Source organism: Anguilla anguilla, chromosome 3, assembly GCF_013347855.1.
Source record: "Anguilla anguilla isolate fAngAng1 chromosome 3, fAngAng1.pri, whole genome shotgun sequence".
Classification (NCBI taxonomy): domain Eukaryota; kingdom Metazoa; phylum Chordata; class Actinopteri; order Anguilliformes; family Anguillidae; genus Anguilla; species Anguilla anguilla.
The window spans coordinates 32,659,890-32,678,136 of NC_049203.1; the positions used below are offsets into that span (position 1 = coordinate 32,659,890).

The 18,247-nt window shown below is 38.7% G+C and overlaps 2 protein-coding genes and 1 long non-coding RNA gene across 6 annotated transcripts in view; 2 read left to right on the forward strand and 1 right to left on the reverse strand.

Moving 5' to 3' along the window:
• The window catches only part of metap1d (methionyl aminopeptidase type 1D (mitochondrial)), an 80,312-nt gene extending 69,573 nt beyond the window's left edge, over nt 1-10,739 (forward strand). Inside the window, exons 5-10 of one of the 2 annotated variants that reach the window (XM_035409180.1) lie at nt 458-500; nt 2,500-2,663; nt 6,639-6,736; nt 7,727-7,774; nt 8,999-9,077; nt 10,508-10,739. In XM_035409180.1, coding sequence (XP_035265071.1) covers nt 458-500; nt 2,500-2,663; nt 6,639-6,736; nt 7,727-7,774; nt 8,999-9,077; nt 10,508-10,586 — 511 coding nt within the window. In that variant the 3' untranslated portion in view covers nt 10,587-10,739. The other variant, XM_035409181.1, reaches the window with a different exon arrangement.
• The window catches only part of LOC118223069, a 69,008-nt gene that overhangs the window by 46,109 nt on the left and 4,652 nt on the right, over nt 1-18,247 (reverse strand). The window lies entirely within an intron of this gene.
• Nucleotides 11,908-18,038, forward strand: dlx1a (distal-less homeobox 1a). 2 transcript variants are annotated; one of them, XM_035409182.1, is made up of 3 exons: nt 11,908-15,371; nt 15,652-15,854; nt 16,582-18,038. In XM_035409182.1, the coding sequence occupies exons 1-3, from the start codon at nt 15,059-15,061 to the stop codon at nt 16,831-16,833; spliced, it is 768 nt and encodes a 255-aa protein (XP_035265073.1). In that variant the 5' UTR covers nt 11,908-15,058; the 3' UTR covers nt 16,834-18,038. The 2 variants fall into 2 exon arrangements, with proteins under 2 accessions (XP_035265073.1, XP_035265074.1); XM_035409183.1 differs by having other exon boundaries at nt 15,655-15,854.

The window sequence follows — 18,247 nt, forward strand, 5'->3', positions numbered from 1 at the left end:
ATGACTGGTTACATGCCAGGGATTCTAAAGAAATATATATCATCCATTATGCAGTCGTAGGGAAAGTAGTGTAGTGTTTTTATAATGTTATTTACATCACGATTTAAATTCACAAAGAGCTATTTCAGTTTTATGTACTATTAAATAGCCAGGAATATACCATGCCATTTCCTGGTCTTAGTGATGTGATTAACTAGTTTTTTTCTTTTACATCTCTGGCACCCATTATATTTTATTTGATTACACTTGGTGCACAGACTGATCTGAAGATAAAAACTCTGCTTCCCGCAGGACAGTTAAGGAGAAATTAACCCAAATTACTGCTAATTTTATGTTGTCCGCTTGTTCCCTATGTGTTTGCCTTTAGTGGGTTTCCTCAGAAACTCCTTCTCACTAAAGTTTTTTGTTGTTTTTTCCCCTCTGAATGTTTCAATTTTTCATTGTGCTGGATTTTCAGTCGGCCTCTTCAAGAAGGAGATATTATCAACATTGATGTCACAGTGAGTATTTCTTTCTCACAAGCACATGATGCATGTTAACATGCAGATGCACAAACAAGCACACACAATTAAAAAACAAAAAAAAACAAAGCTTTCATCCACTGTTTCACTTGCAGATGTCCAGAGAAAATGAGTAGATTGGAAAGCAAAACATTCAGACAGATGTGCTGTTTACTCCAGAGCCGAATGGACCTTTTATTCTGGCTTTCCTCTCCTCCCTCGCCCTCCTCCCACCTTTCAGTCCTGCACTCGCTCCTGCTGGCTTTGAGCCAAGGCTGGACGTGGAGGCTGAGATCAATGCATAGGCCTCGATGAAATGTCCGCCAGTGTCCCCAACATACATCAGGCCACAGGCAGGGTGTAATGATTATTGATCCGCAGTGCGCTCGACGCAGAGCCACCTCTCCGCCAGCGCAGGCCAGCTGAGGTTGATGCACGGGTTATGTGCAAGATGAGCTAAGATGGGGAAAACAGATGAGCGGGAGCCCATCATTTCTCCCCCCTCCGCCACCCCATCCCTCCCTCTCTCCCTCGCTACAGATTGATCTTCCTCTTCCTGCTGATTCCGACTAGGGTCTGTCATTATCTTACTCTGTCATTAGGGGCTCCATTGACAGCCTCAGCCCTGTATGTGTCACTCCGTCGAGGCAGTGACACATTTGGCCACGTTCATTAAAAAACTCACAATGGCCGCGCCATCCTCTGAGATAGCTGCAGCTACCTTAACCCCTTACTGGTGGTGAGGTTGCTTGTTTTTTTGAGTAATGGACACTGAGCAGCAGGGAGTGAACTGTAAGTACGTTTCTCTTCGATTCATTGTCACAGTGTCAGCGATGGTGCTGAAGTGTGCTCCTCTCTGAGAGCTTGATCCACATGATACAGCCAGACATGATGGCCAATCTAGGCTCCCCAGAGACATTGTGGAATGTGGATGAGGAATGAGGCATTATGGGTCTGGAGGGCAGTCTGTGTAGGCAAGAAGAGGGGAACCTCTTACCTGCCTCACGGGACATCTGCACACATCACAGCCCATTTTTCCAACAGGGCCCCTCCCTATTCCACATTAAGGATGTTTAAGGGTATAGAGGAGGTGAGGAGGGGTGTGTTCCCTGAATATATTTAAATGCTTTTGCCCTTAACATCAGCTATGAACACTTTTTTTGTATGCTTACAGTTCTGAAAAGGTTTATTTGTATTAACCTTTTGTTCAGGATTTTACAAATCAGTGATTTTAGTTATATGATAGAGCTGAATTATATGACTAATATATTTTTTTAAACTTTCTATACTATATTTGTTATTTTAAATAATTGTGGGGAAATGTATATTGTAGCTGTCAGAGTAGCATGGGAACTGTAGGATGCTACTGGCTGTTGGGTGTATCATCATGTAAAGATGCCAGGTTTCAGTCTATGAATGCACCCCATGGTCATTAGATTAGATCATTAGATCCAGGCTGTTTTTGTGTTTACTTTGGCTTGCAGATCCACAAAGTGTTGCATATTTGGCTGTATCATACCCTGGAAAGGGTGGGTTTAGCCCTGCCCCATTGGACACCAGCAACCTCCTCTACTCACTCAGGTGCCTCCAATCTGACTGTGCCAGCAGCACATGCAATTCAGATTGGAGAAAATTTACAGAAAAGAAAAATTGGGTTTATAAATAAAGATGTACAGAAATATAATACATATGAATATACACTATTCAGCACTTGCAATTAGGGTATGGCTTATAATTACAAGTAGCATTGTGTAACTAGAATCTTGACTGTAACAGTTTTCAAGACTAAGGTGCTATGGTGACTGTAAGAAAGCCAACTATTCTTACTCAACGTCTGGTTTGTACTACTGTTTAAAGAGACTTTTTAATTATACATGATTGCTGCTGTAGATAAGTTAGATCTGTACTGGTTCATTACTTTGAGGGGAAACTCTGTTGGTTTCATTTCACCTCTGGCAAAACACGCTGTGACCAACAGTCCCCTCCTGTCCTCCCGTAGGTATACTTGGAGGGTTACCATGGTGACACCTCAGAGACGTTCCTCATTGGCAAAGTGGATGAGCGCGGCAGGAGGCTGGTGGAGGCAGCAAGAAGGTGTCGGGATGAGGCCATCGTCGCCTGCAGGCCTGGTGCTCCTCTCTGCGTCATAGGGAATACGATCAGGTATACCACAGGGTACAAAAGGTTGGACAAGCAATGTGCTTGCTGCAAAATGGGACGTGGCCTATTGGGAGGGGGGTTCGGTGCCAAGCTGATGACACGGTTGGTGACAGAGCCTCATCTTTTCAGCTTGATATGAGTATTTTATCCACTGGTGCTATAATGTCTGCGCGTGTTCCCTGGAAAGATTTCTCTGAGATTACAGGTCCTGAGGGGTCAGCAGCTATACATGTGGGAACAGTTTAAGGTTTGTCAGAACAAATTGCAGTTTTGTGGTGACAGGGTTGGTGGTGGGGAGGAGGGAGGGGGTAGAGTGAGTGAGTGAGTGAGAGAGAGAGCTAGTGAAAGATAGAAAGTGAGAGTTGCAATGTTCACAAAGCAGACAACGACCAGGAGTAAATGGATCAGAAGCTATAATAAATGAAATACTATTAAACACTTGGTGCAGTGGCATGATCATTACTCAGGAGTCTGTGAGGCTTGGGCTTGAAAACAGGTTGCAGTTTATCTTTTACAGAGCTGTGGAAACGATGTGCTAAAAGTTCACAAAGAAGAGACCCCTCTCGCCGGATAATTCCCCACTTGTCTTGACAGTGCTCTTGCCCTCAGGTCACATTTAAGGATCATTGCATCGATGGAAGTGGTTTTGATTAAAAATGATTCTCTTTCTCTCTTTTTACAAGGGACAGAGAGGCGTCAATCAGCTTTCACCTCAAAACCGATTCACATGCGCTGTCGATCTGCTACGTTTTTTTTTCTTCTTCTGATGGCACGAATTGGAATCGACACAGGGAGGTCATACATCTTTGCAGCCATGTGTGTGGAATGATGAACATGTACAGTTTTTTTTCCTTCAAAGATTGAAATTATAGGCTAGCTCCTCCTCTCAAAATGCGAGTCACATCTTTCTTTTCTATGGGGGAGGAAACGTTGAATCTGACACCTACTGTGAAACAAAAAAAGTAATGCATATCTCACTGTCTCCCCTGTCTGCCAGCATAATGGAATTGAAATTTTAATGCAGTTGCAGTTGTGTGCAAATGGAAAGAGTTGATAGACAGTAGTGTCTCATATTTGTGAACACCCGTGGGTTTAATGTACTCTAGACTGCTGGCATTCTTATGTTCCCTCTAACAAAATCTGTTCTACAATACAAAGGCGAGGGAGCTCTGAATGATTCTCTGAGCATTCTATGAAGCCACAGTGTTCATAGCAAAGTCTAAAGGGCATGTCAGTCCCTTCAGAATTGCTCAGAGAGGTAATTATCCTTTTCCTGCCTCAGAACAACAAATGATCACTAACTACTGGGGCGCATATGCAGGAGACCAACTCATCAATAGGAAGGAGGAAAAAGGGCTTAATTTCCAGGCAGCTGCCTATGTTTTTATCACTTTTTTGTTGTTCTCATGGTCATTTATCTCTGCTGTGAAGTGTGTGTCTATACTATACTCTGTGTGTGTGTGTGTGTCTGTGTCTGCACGTGTATGTGCATGCATGCGTGCATGCAAAGGAGGCTGTGTATATGACCTGTATTAACATATTTATTCATAGCAGTACACCAGTACACATCTCGTTTTTTTTTTTTGTTACTGTTTAGCACTTTGTATTGTCCATGTAATTCCCCTTTTCTGAGTCTCTGTGCCCCTCCACCTCCTTTCAGAAAAACCCATGAATGGAAGGAAAATTATCACAATTACGCATATAATTGAGCCTTCTTTGTAGCGAGCACAGCTCCAGTGTCCCTTTTTCCATCAGAAAAAAATGGTTTCATTATAGGGGTTTTCATATTCCCTGACACTGGGGCTCCGCCGAGGGCTCGGCGCGTGGATGAGATGCGGCGGGAATGGAGCGGACCATTAAGGCCACAGTTGGAATAATTATCCCCACTATGGAAAGAGCATCAAGACCCCTTTTCTCTTCAACCCCCCCAGTGCAAATGCACTGTCCACAGCTTTTAGTCACAAAGAACTTTATAATAAATGGAGCTTCCACCTTCTACTTATACAGAAAAAAGAAAGAGGAAGAGAGAGAGAGAGAGAGAAAAAGACTTGTATCAACATGACAATTTTCCATCATTAAGACTAATGACAGGCTCGGACGGTGGGGATCAAGGGGGAACACAAAAAGGAGAGCACATTCAGGTGTCGGCTGAGTGCTGACCCCCTTTCTGTCTTTGTTGGCCACTTAACTCTTAACAAAAACTAAAAAGGGGCGCGATGCCAAAGGGCTTGGAGACAGCTGAGCTCCCAGCAGCCTTCACTACCCTGCAAAAGTGTTTAATTGGTAAATCTGTGAATTTATCAGGGACTTAATTCACCCAGATGTTTACAGCTGGTAATCATTCATTATTTTATGAGGCAACAGAGAAAACCAAATGCACAGTTTGTATAGTTGTTACATTTTCCCCCTCCTCTACATTACAGCCGTTCCTGTTCCTAAATCCAGCTGTTTAAAATCACCAGAGTGCCACTGTTTCATTGTCTTTTTGTCCTGTTTTTTTGGAAATTATTTATGTGGATATATTCCCTGCTGAGTTTGTTGGTTTAATGTCCAGATCTCTTAAAATGATAGCAAATAGCTACAACATGAAAAACAAAATTGAGAATGTAAATTTGCAACTGGTATCAGTTATCAATAATTGTTGCCACCTGAAGTAATGGCTGTTTATGGCAGCTATACCTTTTCTGTGATGCTTAATTCCCCAGTAATTGGATATGTTCGGGCCAGTCTTTGGCACGTGATAGGCTTTCAGCCTTAGCCAGTACTCTGCTACTGTTATAATGGGGAAACTTGTTTGGTTGACACTGGTGTATATTTTATTATGCCGACCAGTGCTTTACAACAGTGCTGCTCTCGCTGAGTGTGGACTTTGGCTAAAGAGGATCATATTTCTCTGCTATTATGGGAGATCAAATGTTCAACAGTATGTTTCATACAGATTAGAGGCCTAGAAGACCCTTTTGCTGCCATCTATGATAGTAGACATTCTTCTAGTCATTGAAGACTGAGCTCACTGTTCATCATAATTTTTGTTCATAATATTTAGAGAATATGCTGATGCTTAGAATGATTGTAAAATGCCGCCAGCCACTGTCAATAACGGTGGTAATGGTTTTGGAAAGACGCAGAATAAGTGTAAAATATGGCTAGAGGGGAGTGACTAATAATGGTCATGGTTACTGTGGGGAATCATGGGATGTCCCATCAGGCTCCCTTGACATCCATCCCCTCCTAATCCAACAGGAAGTTCAATCTGATAGTGCAGGAACTGAGAGGTCACTAAATGGGCAACAGAAGTGCAGGTGTTCACAGTGGATATAACAGCAGGGTCTGGAGATAATTAAGTGTGCTTGATTTCTTCAAAATTGCAACGGTACAATTTTGTTTAATCCTCTCAGAACTAGCACTACAAATGTGCGACACTGCAAGAAGATGTCTCATTGTATGCATAGGAAACCGCCACAATTTTATTCAAATTTTGGAAACCCCTAGCGCTGTCGTTTCTTTATTGCTTAATGAAATACGCAACAGACACTTTGACTTCAAAAGTATCCACTACCTATAAAGGATTTTGCAGATCTTTTGTACTGGGAAATGCATAATCTATTTTAAGAGATGTATTTTTTAATATAGACATTTCTACTGGTGTCTTTAGTCTGGGAAGCAGTATTTTAATTGTGTGTTCATTGTGTATGTTTAAATTCTGTACTATATTATTTGGGACTGTACACATTGAACAGGGTTTTTCGCGACTTTCCAAGTATCACAGTTAGCAGACAGATACACGCTGTTAAACTTTGCAAGGATTTAGAAACAACAATTTTTACAAAAATATAATCTTACAAAATCCTTTATTAAAAAAATAAAAAATATATATTGTAGAATCACAAAACATATTTGCAGAACCACAAGATTTAACCACAATTTAACTTTTCCTCAAATAATTGATTTTTATTAATCTTCTTTCTCTTCTCATAGCCAAATGGCAGACTCCTACGGGTTCCAGGTGTGTCCATATTTTATTGGACATGGGATTGGGTCCTATTTCCATGGTCACCCAGAGATATGGCATCATGGTAAGATATGCTTTGAGTTCTGCTCTTTAAGACTTAACTCTCAATGAAAATTTTATTTAAATATTATTTTTTCTCCCAACAATATTTTTATTTAATTCAATGCTTCAAGCGCTTCATCAACTTCTCAGCTCATTGTATCAGGAGAGGCCTATAGCCTCATGTCCTTTTTTTAACTTCATTTAAAATCACATCTGAAAACCTTTTTTTTTCATTGCCATTTCACAGCTATTGTGAGTAAATCAATAATGATGGTTTAATTTGCAGAAGTTTAGTCAAAGCTTTCTTTGTTGCTATGTGAGCAAAGTTACATTTAGCTGTTTGAAATGGGAACATGTTGCTTACTGGCAGAAAAATAAACAAGTAGCGTCAGCATGTATATGTTTTATTGCTATTTGAGAAATGCTTCCCTGAGCTGAAAGCCAGTGCTGCCTATTTCAGATACTTCCCTCTTGATTGGGGCAACTCCTTGTGTCCCAATAGGGAGCACCTCAGACAGATGGCCCACTAACTACTTAGTCTGTCTCAGAGCCAAAATCCAGACTAGCTCAAAGGGGCTCACAGGAACTCACAGGAGCACGTCCAGGAGGAGCCGGTCCAGCTCAGGGAGGGTGACCCACCAAATCTCCTGACCCTGTCCTGCTCCACACTTTGTTTCTATCCCTTCCCAGCAGACAAGGCTTATGAGTGGAGGCTTCCAAGAAGCAAAAAAGTTTGCATTTGCACTCAATTAATTGTGAAGTAAAACAAATTGATTGGCAGGCTCTGTGTAGGAATTGGAAAACTCATTCTGTGTTCCATGAATCAAATTTTTTATTATGATTTAAATTTTTGTTTTTTTGGTTTGTTTTGGTAAATAAGTTTTATTAATTCAGATTTTTTGTATTATTGAATGAGGTTTTGAATACATTGCCAGGCAGGATTCTAAGACCATGATCTATTCTTGTCATAATTAATTCATGTTTACATTTTTTGTTAATGCTTTTCCAATAGCCAACGACAATGACATGCTTATGGAGGAAGGGATGGCTTTCACAATAGGTCAGTAACACATTTTTCTTCTTGTCTTCTCACTTCTTTTTTTCTATAACACATCTCAAAATTATATATTTTTTCCAAGTATCATTAATGGAAAATCAGAAAGAAATGTAATTGTATGATTTATTGTAGATTGAAAATCCATTGAGCTGACGGACATTTTCTGTCCCTTCATTGCCATGGTCAACCCTGATAAGCTGACCTATTGCATATCATTAAATAATCAAATTTTATTTAGCAAAGTGCTCTTGGTGACACAATTGCCAACAGTAAAAATGATTGCAAGGTAATGCCTAAGATGAACACCAAAGTCATAATAAAATGGAAACATGTTTGCAACTGTTGGAAAATTATAGCTAATCTAATAGCATATTAAAGCTATAATGCGAACATAACATTTGAACTCCTGTATTCTGATATATGGTGAATTTGTTCAGTATTCTCAGGCTTGGGGAGTGATGGTGCTTAGTCAGGAAGTCCATATATTGTTCAGGTAATCCATTCTATCCAACAAAATAGGGGTGACACACTGAGGCCAAAAACTATAATATTCCCTATGAGCAAGCCACAGAGGCACAAGAGACATGGAAGACCTCTGTCCAGAAGTTAAACAACTCAAAGGAAGAGCACTTAGGGGAACCGCATGGAGACTCAGAGCTTCTCCCCCCTCAGTCTGTAGTGGACTGCAGCAACAAAATAGTTTCTGTGTTTCAAAAATGAACAGCGTTCATCGTTTCATTCACATAATGCAAAAAATGATTTCCCTGTCATGTCCAGATTTGAACATCACCTTCAAATTTTGTACTTGTAATACCAAGTGCACATTTAATTGAATGTAATTCAAAAGGATTATAATGAGTTTTTATATTTGTGGGGGAATAATGTTAGGAATATTAGGCTTGTTAGCCACATCTGCTTGTTTCTATTTCCATTCTGATGTTAATAGAAATTGTTTGGCTCTGTGTTCAATCTTAAAAATATTGTTAATACTTATTTTATAATATTTTAGCAGTTGTACCCTGGCATGGAGATTTGTATATTTTCCTGTTTTCTTTAGACTGGTATGAATAAATAATGGCCTGAATGACTTACTGTATATCTTAAGTGTGATAAACCTGTTTGGGAACTGAAGTGAGATGTATATATGTTTTCATTTTATTCATCTCTAAAACCTTACATTTTTTGTTGCATTCTTGCTTGTCCTCACTGAATTTGCTGTGATCACAGAACCAATCTTAATGGAGGGATTGTCTGAATTTAAAATCCTGAAGGACAAATGGACTGCAGTTTCTGTGGATGATAAGAGGTAGGCTTGCTTCCTTTCTGTCAGCCCTTCAGAAAATTTCCATTCAATTGAAAATTCAAAATGTCTTTCTTTTTTCCCCCATAAACAAATTAAGAAGAAGTGTTTTGATAAGTTTAGTCAAATCTGCCTAAAAAAAGCTCCTTGCTTTTTTAAATACATCTTTTACATATGAGCTTCTGTTGTTTAAGCATATGAGCTTGTGTGAGTCTAAGTGACTCTGAATCTGTCTTTCAATGGTTAAGTGATACAGAGTTCATGGAAAAAAGCAATTGCCCACACTGAGTAAAGCTCTCTTCACAAGGGACTTGCGTTGAGCATCTTCAGCTATTCAGCAGGAACTAGTTCACCTACTGTACTAAAGGCCATTCAGCTGGTGAAAAAATCCATACAGCTTAGAGTGCTGCTCTACAAAGCACTTAACTGCCCCAGCCAGGGATTTCAGTACACTGTAATTTAATTGTACAATAGAGAAGCGGAGCTCGCCTAAAGCCTGCTGCATTTAGAGATGCTCTCCTTTTTTGTTTTAGATATTTCATTAAAGACTAGGCTCAATCCATGCTGAAGGTCTGGCATGCTCCCGAATGGTGGTGATCTCAGCAGTGGTCTTGCTCAGGGGCTGCTCCGCTCTCCCACTGCGAGTCTGCACTTTGTCTTCCATCTGTGTGACTGATCCTAGCCGGCCCCACTGCTCTGTCTAACACCACTGATTGGAGCTCTGTTCCAGCACACCAAAATGTTATGGGTCAATATGAAATTAGCTCATACTGCTGGATGTTTTTGTACACATACTGTTTTTAATTCCGTCTCTTAATGAAAGCAAGGAATGTTCACTTGCCCTTCTAGATTTTCTAACACTTGCTGAACTAAAATTTTGGTTTCCCCAGATTGTTTCTCCTAGATGAATATACCAGAGCTTTCTAATTTGAAGAATGTATCAGTAGCATGTTTCGTGAACCGAGTTTACTTTCTTTTTCCTCAGAGCTTACACAGGTGTATTGCATATACTGTATGCTGTGTCACCTGCAATACAATAAAAAAACCATTTGTTAGTATTTCTTAACTTTCTTTTGATAGTACAAAACTGCATACTGTGAGACATCAGAGGAGATGCATTGCTGAGAGAAAGATTAAAACTTGAGATTAATAATATCTCATTAATTTGGGGGGTAAATTCAAGTTTTGCAGCTGTTTGTCAGTTTAAAAATAATTTCTCATTAATGGTCTGACACTAAGCCCGCCTTACAGTAGTAATTGTGTGATTGTGACACACAATAGCCTTTTTTTTTACCACACCACACAATCAATGTTTCAACTGGTGGAACCCAGGAAAACTGCAGCAGGTGTTAAAACGCACCCTGAGATAAAACCTGCCAAATCAGGACAACCCATTTCCCCAAATGTGATGCTTATGTGTATGGCTCTGTTTTCAGATCAGCCCAGTTTGAGCACACGGTTGTGATCACATCGGATGGTGTGGAAATTCTGACCAAGCATTCTGATGAGGACTGACCATCAGGATGGAATGTTGTGTCTGAGATGCAAATCTAAGAGATAGCGATGAACCGCTGCATTGTTTTGTAAATCAGTGATCTAAAGGAATAACATTATTTCAATAAAGTGCCAACTTTTGAGCATGAATAAAAGCTATTGTCTTACTGTCCATTGCTTGCATTTTGATGTTTGATTCATATTGTTCGGCCCATATCGCAACAGATATTGTCTCAGTTGCATCACTGTTCATCTGTGAATTGGAGCATTTGTTCACTCAGTTCACTCATTAAGAAATGGGTCATTCCCATTTTATCCTTTCAGTCAAATGTTTTAAGTTTTTGTACAAAGGATTGCCTGATCCCTGACACTTTAAAGTTTCCACCAACAGTTGTTTGCGGAAGTCCATGCTATGATGAAGTCCAAAACTATGAACATTCTAATATGTGAAATGTTAAAACAAAAAAAGCAGGTATATATTTGTACATTTTAATGTTATATATGTGTTTTCAAATATGTGAACTTTTTTTAGAAGATATGTCGCATTATTTGTTTAGTTTCTGTCAAATCATGTATGCATTCATAATGTATCATAACTGAATAGACATAAACAAATGTACGTACTTAATATACGGTTTTATATGACAGAGCTATACTCTTGTAATGAAAAGGAATGAACACTGGCAACAAGCTTGTAACTGCCTAGGAAGCACATGTGTCCACCTTACAATCTCAGTTTTAGCTTGCATAATCAGGTAGTAAATAATGATGGGACAGGCGTCACATCGCCCCCATCTTTTGCTTACAATAATAATTTTTCGGAGCAGTGTAATGACAATAGTTATTACTCATATTGCTACTATTATTATTTCGCTGTTAATAAGGGATCCATTGACCAACCATCCCTCGTTCACCTCGAACGATATAAATCGCTTGAAATTGGACCATTTTAAAAGCAAGGTCAAGAGTAACATTAATGTATTACCTTGTTTTTGTATATAACTCTGCTAATACTGAGATCTGCTGCCTCAATATTGCCTGAATGGATATCGTACACCATGCTGTCATAACTAGCATTTTCCCAAACACATAAAAAGTTGCTTGTTCTGCGCCTTCGAGTTCAATTATGTAATTAGGTTGATAATCATAGTGACGGAATTTAACTGCCTTTAATTTGTTATTCATGGGGAGTTTGAGCAGCCAGTGCAACAGACGAGTGGCTGTGAAAGTGTCTCTGCTATAGACGGAGTGAGAAAGAGGCTCAGGAAAATAAAATGAAACTCAGGACGCGCGCGGCTTCACCTTCATTCGCGCCAAGGGATGGTGAGGAGAAATGGTATGATCTTTTTTTTTTCCTTACAGATTGTCCGGTGTTTTTCCTCATTTTAAAAATTGATCCTTTAAAGTGTGCCTTTTTAAAATGGGTGCATTTTATCCTTACTGTCCAAACAAAATCTAGACATTGTCAAAGTTATAGGTGTTTGTTTTTAGTGATATGACAATTGTAAGCGTTTGATAACTAATCCGACACATATTCTAGTTAATTTTCATGTTTCATATCGCAATTTTTTTACTTCGTGAAATATATATTTTTACTTTTAAAATATGGGAAATATTTACATTTAATATTTACTATAGTTATAATTCTTGGCTATTCGCTTTCGTTATCCGTGTATTTTTGTGAAGTTTTGATACGGAGTTTTACCTTCTTCGCAAGGATTATAAAATAGTGTACCCTATTTTGAAATTATCTCAAGTTCATAAATTCATGAAGTCACCTATGTTTTAACCGTGACGTCGTTTTACAATGGAAATTACATTTAAGATTTTATTGAGAAAATAAGATTATCCACTATTAGTATAACGTTATTTCTCTACGTCTGTTGGCATCATAAGATTATCATGGAATAATTTTATTAGGACTGAATGATTTACCAACTGCTGTGGTAACAAGACGTCTGTAGTGCAAATTACTGTAAGGTTATGTCATTTAGGGGACATGATTTATGTCATATCTATGCCGTGTTTCTTGCCCATTTTCTACATCATTATTGGCAACTAAATATAATTTGTTACTTTGTCATAATGTTACTGGGAAAATCTATTTTCAGATTTTAAAAATTGATATAGTACATAGCATATAAGTAGAACAAAGCCATTTTATTACTCCCGTCACTTCGTTCGACCCGGATTTAGTTGTTGCTTGGTGCTCAGACTTGACAAAATGTTTTAAAATGCGGAATAGTCGATGTGCCTGTCAAATTAGCGCATTTGTTTCAAATAGGCTAGTATAATTTTGATCTTTTGTTATGTGAATGAGCTTTGCTGTTGGCCTAATGCGTTGTATATGAAACGTTGTATAGTAGGTGGACATATAACAGAAATAAATATTTGACCCCGGTTGTCATTTGTGTAAAAATGGTTGACTCCTTGATCGTTTCATGTGCACTATCAAGGGGAGAAGGTTTTACAATCAACGTATAGATCATTGATTCATTGATAACGACTGATCAATATGTTCTCCAGATTCCTTGTTAAGTGCCAGTGCCATACGATTCACTGTGATATTTGCCCTAGATACAGTCAGCCTACTGTACCACGATTTAGGCCTTGAATTGCCCAGTCGTATGGATATCAGTACACCATGTCATTTATTACCATTAGACAATAATTACGATTGTTCAGTGGACTAGCCTACTGTAGCAACGTTACTGGCGACACAGTGAAGAAGACAAAGGTATTGGAAAGTCTGTTTAAATGTAGCCTGGGCCTACATTTTAAACCTCAATTGGGGGAACTTGTCAACAGTATATGGGCCATCACTGTTAAATAGTGTTTCAATTAGTTCCCATGTGCTTTTAGACCGAATCCAGATTTTAATAGGTTTCTTATTTCATATCATCCGCTTTATTCGCGGGATTGTTGACGTGTGCCATTTAATTGTCTTGTAGCCTACACACTGAAATATGCCATAAACCTACAGTTCAATCCAGGTCCATGTCCTCGAGGTGCTTAATGGTGAATGAAAACAGCATGTAGCTGTGTTAAGTATATGACTAATTATGCGAATGAATATTAAGCATCAGTGTTATGTTAATATGACTGTCTTCAGCTGCAGATCAAGGCTCTTGAGACCAGCATTTAATCAAAATGATTCAGTAAGTTATCCTTCTGCACGTGTTAGCTCTCTCAAACCAAGATACCCAGTTAACAATTAATAATTGGTCGGTATTTTTATCTCCATTCTTAATATCCTGATGTGTTGTTTTGTTGTCATCTAAGCGCTGCCATTCCTAAACTGCACATTTAAAACGCAGTAATTATTTTTCAAATCATGCATATTATTATCATTTAATTATCCGTTTGCTGGGGGGTCCGTGTGTAAGGTTGATCATTTCCTCGTCTTTTTTGGCGGGAAAAAGTTAATTTTGTTAGATACAATATGCTCATCGACTACGTTGGGGGGAAAACGTTACGGGGAAAAGAAAGGCAAAAACGACTAAAATTAACCGTTTTGATGATTCTACGAGTATCGAAAAGACAGCACAGATATTTATAAATACGCTTTAGCCTATATAATTGTGTTGCTAATAATAATAATAACAACAACAATAACAGTAATAGCATAATAATAATAATAATAATAATAATAATAATAATAATAGGCTACACTATTTTGAGGTATATCTTCTGCCGATCGTTGGTGATGTCTCAGTATGAAAACATTTACATAAAATTCGGTTTATCCAAAAATACAATACATTAATAGTAGATCATGTCTGCATTTTATATCACATGTAACGTGTGGTCATTTGTACTGTGGTAGTAATTAGCCTATGTGTGAATATATAGCTTGGCCATTTACCATTACCGCACAATAGTTCTGTACATTTTATTGAATTATAATATATAACGTATATAATTTGTTGAAAATAAAATTGTTCCTTTAGAAAACGAAACCGAAAAGTAAAGGACGTTGGATATTGACATGCCAACAACATCCAGTATACGACTCAATTTGATGGCTACATGTTGATAGGATACGTCATAAATGTTTGTAAATATAGTATCTTCACGTAACATTGAATATAGTTTTACTGTAATTCCCATTCACTTGTTGCCCTGTAGGCTACTCGTCCCCGGCGTTTGCCACTATTGCCTTAGGAAATCTCAGACCCTGGGTCTCAGCATTGCTGTTGTTCTTGAGTTCCCTAGGTCCTTCGGATCCAACCCTAGAATCACAAATCGGAGCCTCTTTTGGTACGAGTGGACCAATCAGCGACCGTCTTTGATGAATATTCATGAATCCCCGATTCAAACCTTTGAGGCGAGTTTGTCTAGATCCACAGCATCATGCTTAGACTTTTCACAGAGACAAACTACATTTTCTTATGAATGGAAAGTGAAAAAATCAGATCAGCTTAAATTGGGATCCATCCTTCACTGAGATCATAGAAGAAACCAAAAGGAAGAGAAGGGATCAGCCAGAAGAGATGACAATGACTACAATGCCAGAAAGTCTTAATAGCCCAGTCTCAGGAAAGACCGTTTTCATGGAATTCGGGCCACCAAGTCAACAAATTTCGCCTTCCTCGATGTCTCATGGACACTACTCCATGCACTGTTTACATTCTGCTGGTCAATCTCAGCACGACAGCTCGTATAGTACAGCTTCATCCTTCCCTAGATCTCTGGGTTACCCATATGTGAACTCGGTCGGTAGCCATTCCTCAAGTCCTTATATCACTACCGTACAGTCCTATCAAAGCAGCTCCACACTTACGCAGACACGGTTAGAAGACACAGGTAAGAACTTCGTCCTTTATTACCGTAGATCATTGACTTTACAAAACTCGAGCTGTGGGACCCTTGCCGCTTTGCTTGCAGAGCAAACATTGGTTTGAGTCAGCCCAGATGTTTGCGTATTAGTCTTGGTAATTATTTATTGCGTAATGCTATAAACAATGTATGCAATTAAGGGTAATTATACCGAAACTACAGCTCGTGAAACTTGTTCTGTAATGTTCACTGCTTTGCAGTAGCGTCTGTGAAACATTCTCTTGAGTTTTTTATTTTCTATCTCCAGCAGCACCAGAGACAGAGAAAAACACAGTTGTGGAAGGGGGCGAGGTCCGCTTTAATGGGAAAGGGAAAAAGATTCGTAAACCCAGGACTATATATTCAAGTTTGCAGCTACAGGCTCTAAACAGACGGTTTCAGCAAACACAATACCTGGCGCTGCCGGAGAGAGCCGAACTCGCCGCTTCTCTGGGACTTACACAAACACAGGCAAGTTCCGTTTATACTGTTACATTTTAAACGTTGCGTGTTTTTGCTAATATTGTGAGAAATTTAATAGTGCATAGATCAATTTTGCTAATTATTTTTACCCAGTGGGCTATTTTTGATTTGTGTTGAGGGTTAGTCAACCTTTTATTTTATTAGTAGGCTAAGCAGTTGATTTGAGCAAAGGTTGTTTTTAACAAAATCATTTTGAAAACACGTTGTCTACAATTATTTGATAGTTTATTAACGGTTGGTATAAAAATGACGGGTCGGCTGACACATTTCCCAGCACAATTTCTTTAACTGTTCGTTTGTCACAAAAGGTGTTAAGTAGCTTCTATACCTGCACAACAAAATGTCCGAACTCGAATTACATTGTTAAATGATGATATCCCAACTTTTTAAAATTTAGAACCGGAAATGTATATAGCCTTTCAAAGTTGACTTAGCCACAGGCGCTCTTTATTTTTCCTGGTTTAAATATTACTACTACCACCACCACCACTACTACTACTACTACTACTACTACTACTACTAATAATAATAATAATAATAGGCATTGTTATTATTATTATTATTATTATTATTATTATTATTATTATTATTATTAGTAGTAGTAGTATTATTAGTATTATAAACACACTAAAATAAATATTTTTTCTAACCAGTCCATTGGTCTGGGCTAAGTTCAGATAGAACTATTAATGTGTTGACATCTGTCTTTTTTCAGGTAAAGATTTGGTTTCAGAACAAACGATCCAAGTTCAAAAAATTGATGAAACAAGGCGGAGGCACAATTGACACAGGCGCACTAGCCAATGGACGCGGACTGTCCAGCGGCTCGCCCTCTGTTGCACCAGTTTGGAACACTTCATCCACGGTTAAAACGTCAGCGGGCACTCCGGGCTCATACATCCCCAGTTACACCTCATGGTACCCGACAGCGCACCAAGAAGCTATGCAGCAGCCGCAACTCATGTGAACAGAAAAAGTTAACCCCGCCCCCTCCCAGTCGTGGATGGTCCCAATCAGGGGATCATGGACCAGCTACACAATGCGGCCCTGTAGCCCGGCCCGTTGTAGCCAAGCACAGATGTAATGCGGAGCATATTCCCAAAGCTGACAGCTGACGTATCGGCCTTCTCACTCGGACTGAACGCTCAGAGAACAGCCTGGAAGCAGAGAGACTGAGCAGCAACCGTCTGCACTGGAGGGCAGGAATAATGTCTTTTTGTGTCTAAGACAGGAAGAAACCGAAGGAAAAATAATGAAATTAAGGTCATTTAAGCTGCTGTTCCCCATTTCTGTGACCTCTTGTGTTTAAGAAAGTATAGGAAATTGTAACAAGTCAGCGAGAGAATGTGCGGACTTCAGAATGTGTTTTGGTTGTTCTAGGTTAGACTTCACTGTTAAAAATGCAAAAAATTATAATAATTATGAAATAGGCTAAAATTAGGCAATGTTCATCTTATACATGTAGATTTACGCAAATGCATTGAGATGCAACAACTTCTAAAATTTTGTGTTGAAATTTGAATGCGGTCTCACACGCACGTGCGCACGTGCGCACCTGCACAAATGTATATCTGCGTATTGGTTACAAACTGTAGTTGTTTTATGTGTTCGATTTATATTATTTAAATTATTTCGGTGTCCTAAAATTTTGTATGTTTACACAATTCAACGTGTGGTTTTCTAGTAATAAAAGAATAAACAAAGAAAATACAAAGAGCGGAAGGCATGTGCTCTTCAGTATTCCATTTGGCAAGAGCTCTTAACGGAAGTTGAATTACAGCAGCCAGTCCCCGGTAGATTACTCAACATGTAATATCTTCGAAGAAAATTATGCGCTGTACTTTTAAAAGGAAATTTTGGAAAAACTAGTGATGCCAATATCGTATGTCACTGCAACACGGACGTGCAATTTACAGGCTGCTGTATATAAACATATATGACTATAGGGTATATTTAGCTTTTTTGTTTGTCTTTGTGGCTGTTTACTCAATGCGTTGTGAAACAGAATTCTACTTTATGAATATGAATGTGTTAAGTTTAATGTGTTTAGCGTTCTACATGGCAAAGTTTAGTTTTATAATGTTTAAGTTAATTTATTTCTTTGTATTATTAAATTCTTTGTATATAGTGTGTAAAGTTCGGATACAGTAAAATTATGATTTTAAATGGCTATATCCTAAGTGTCATCGTCATTTATAAGGATCTTGCGTCTTGTCAATGTATTTGTGCTGTGATTTGTTTGGTTATCTCAGGATATCGTGTTCATACGCAGGCGTTGATGTGTCCATTTTCATTGTAATGCACATTTTTTGTTTGATTTATCGTTAAATCTTGGGTAGCCTAAAATCGAATGTAGCTATACAGTGAATCCCAATATTTTT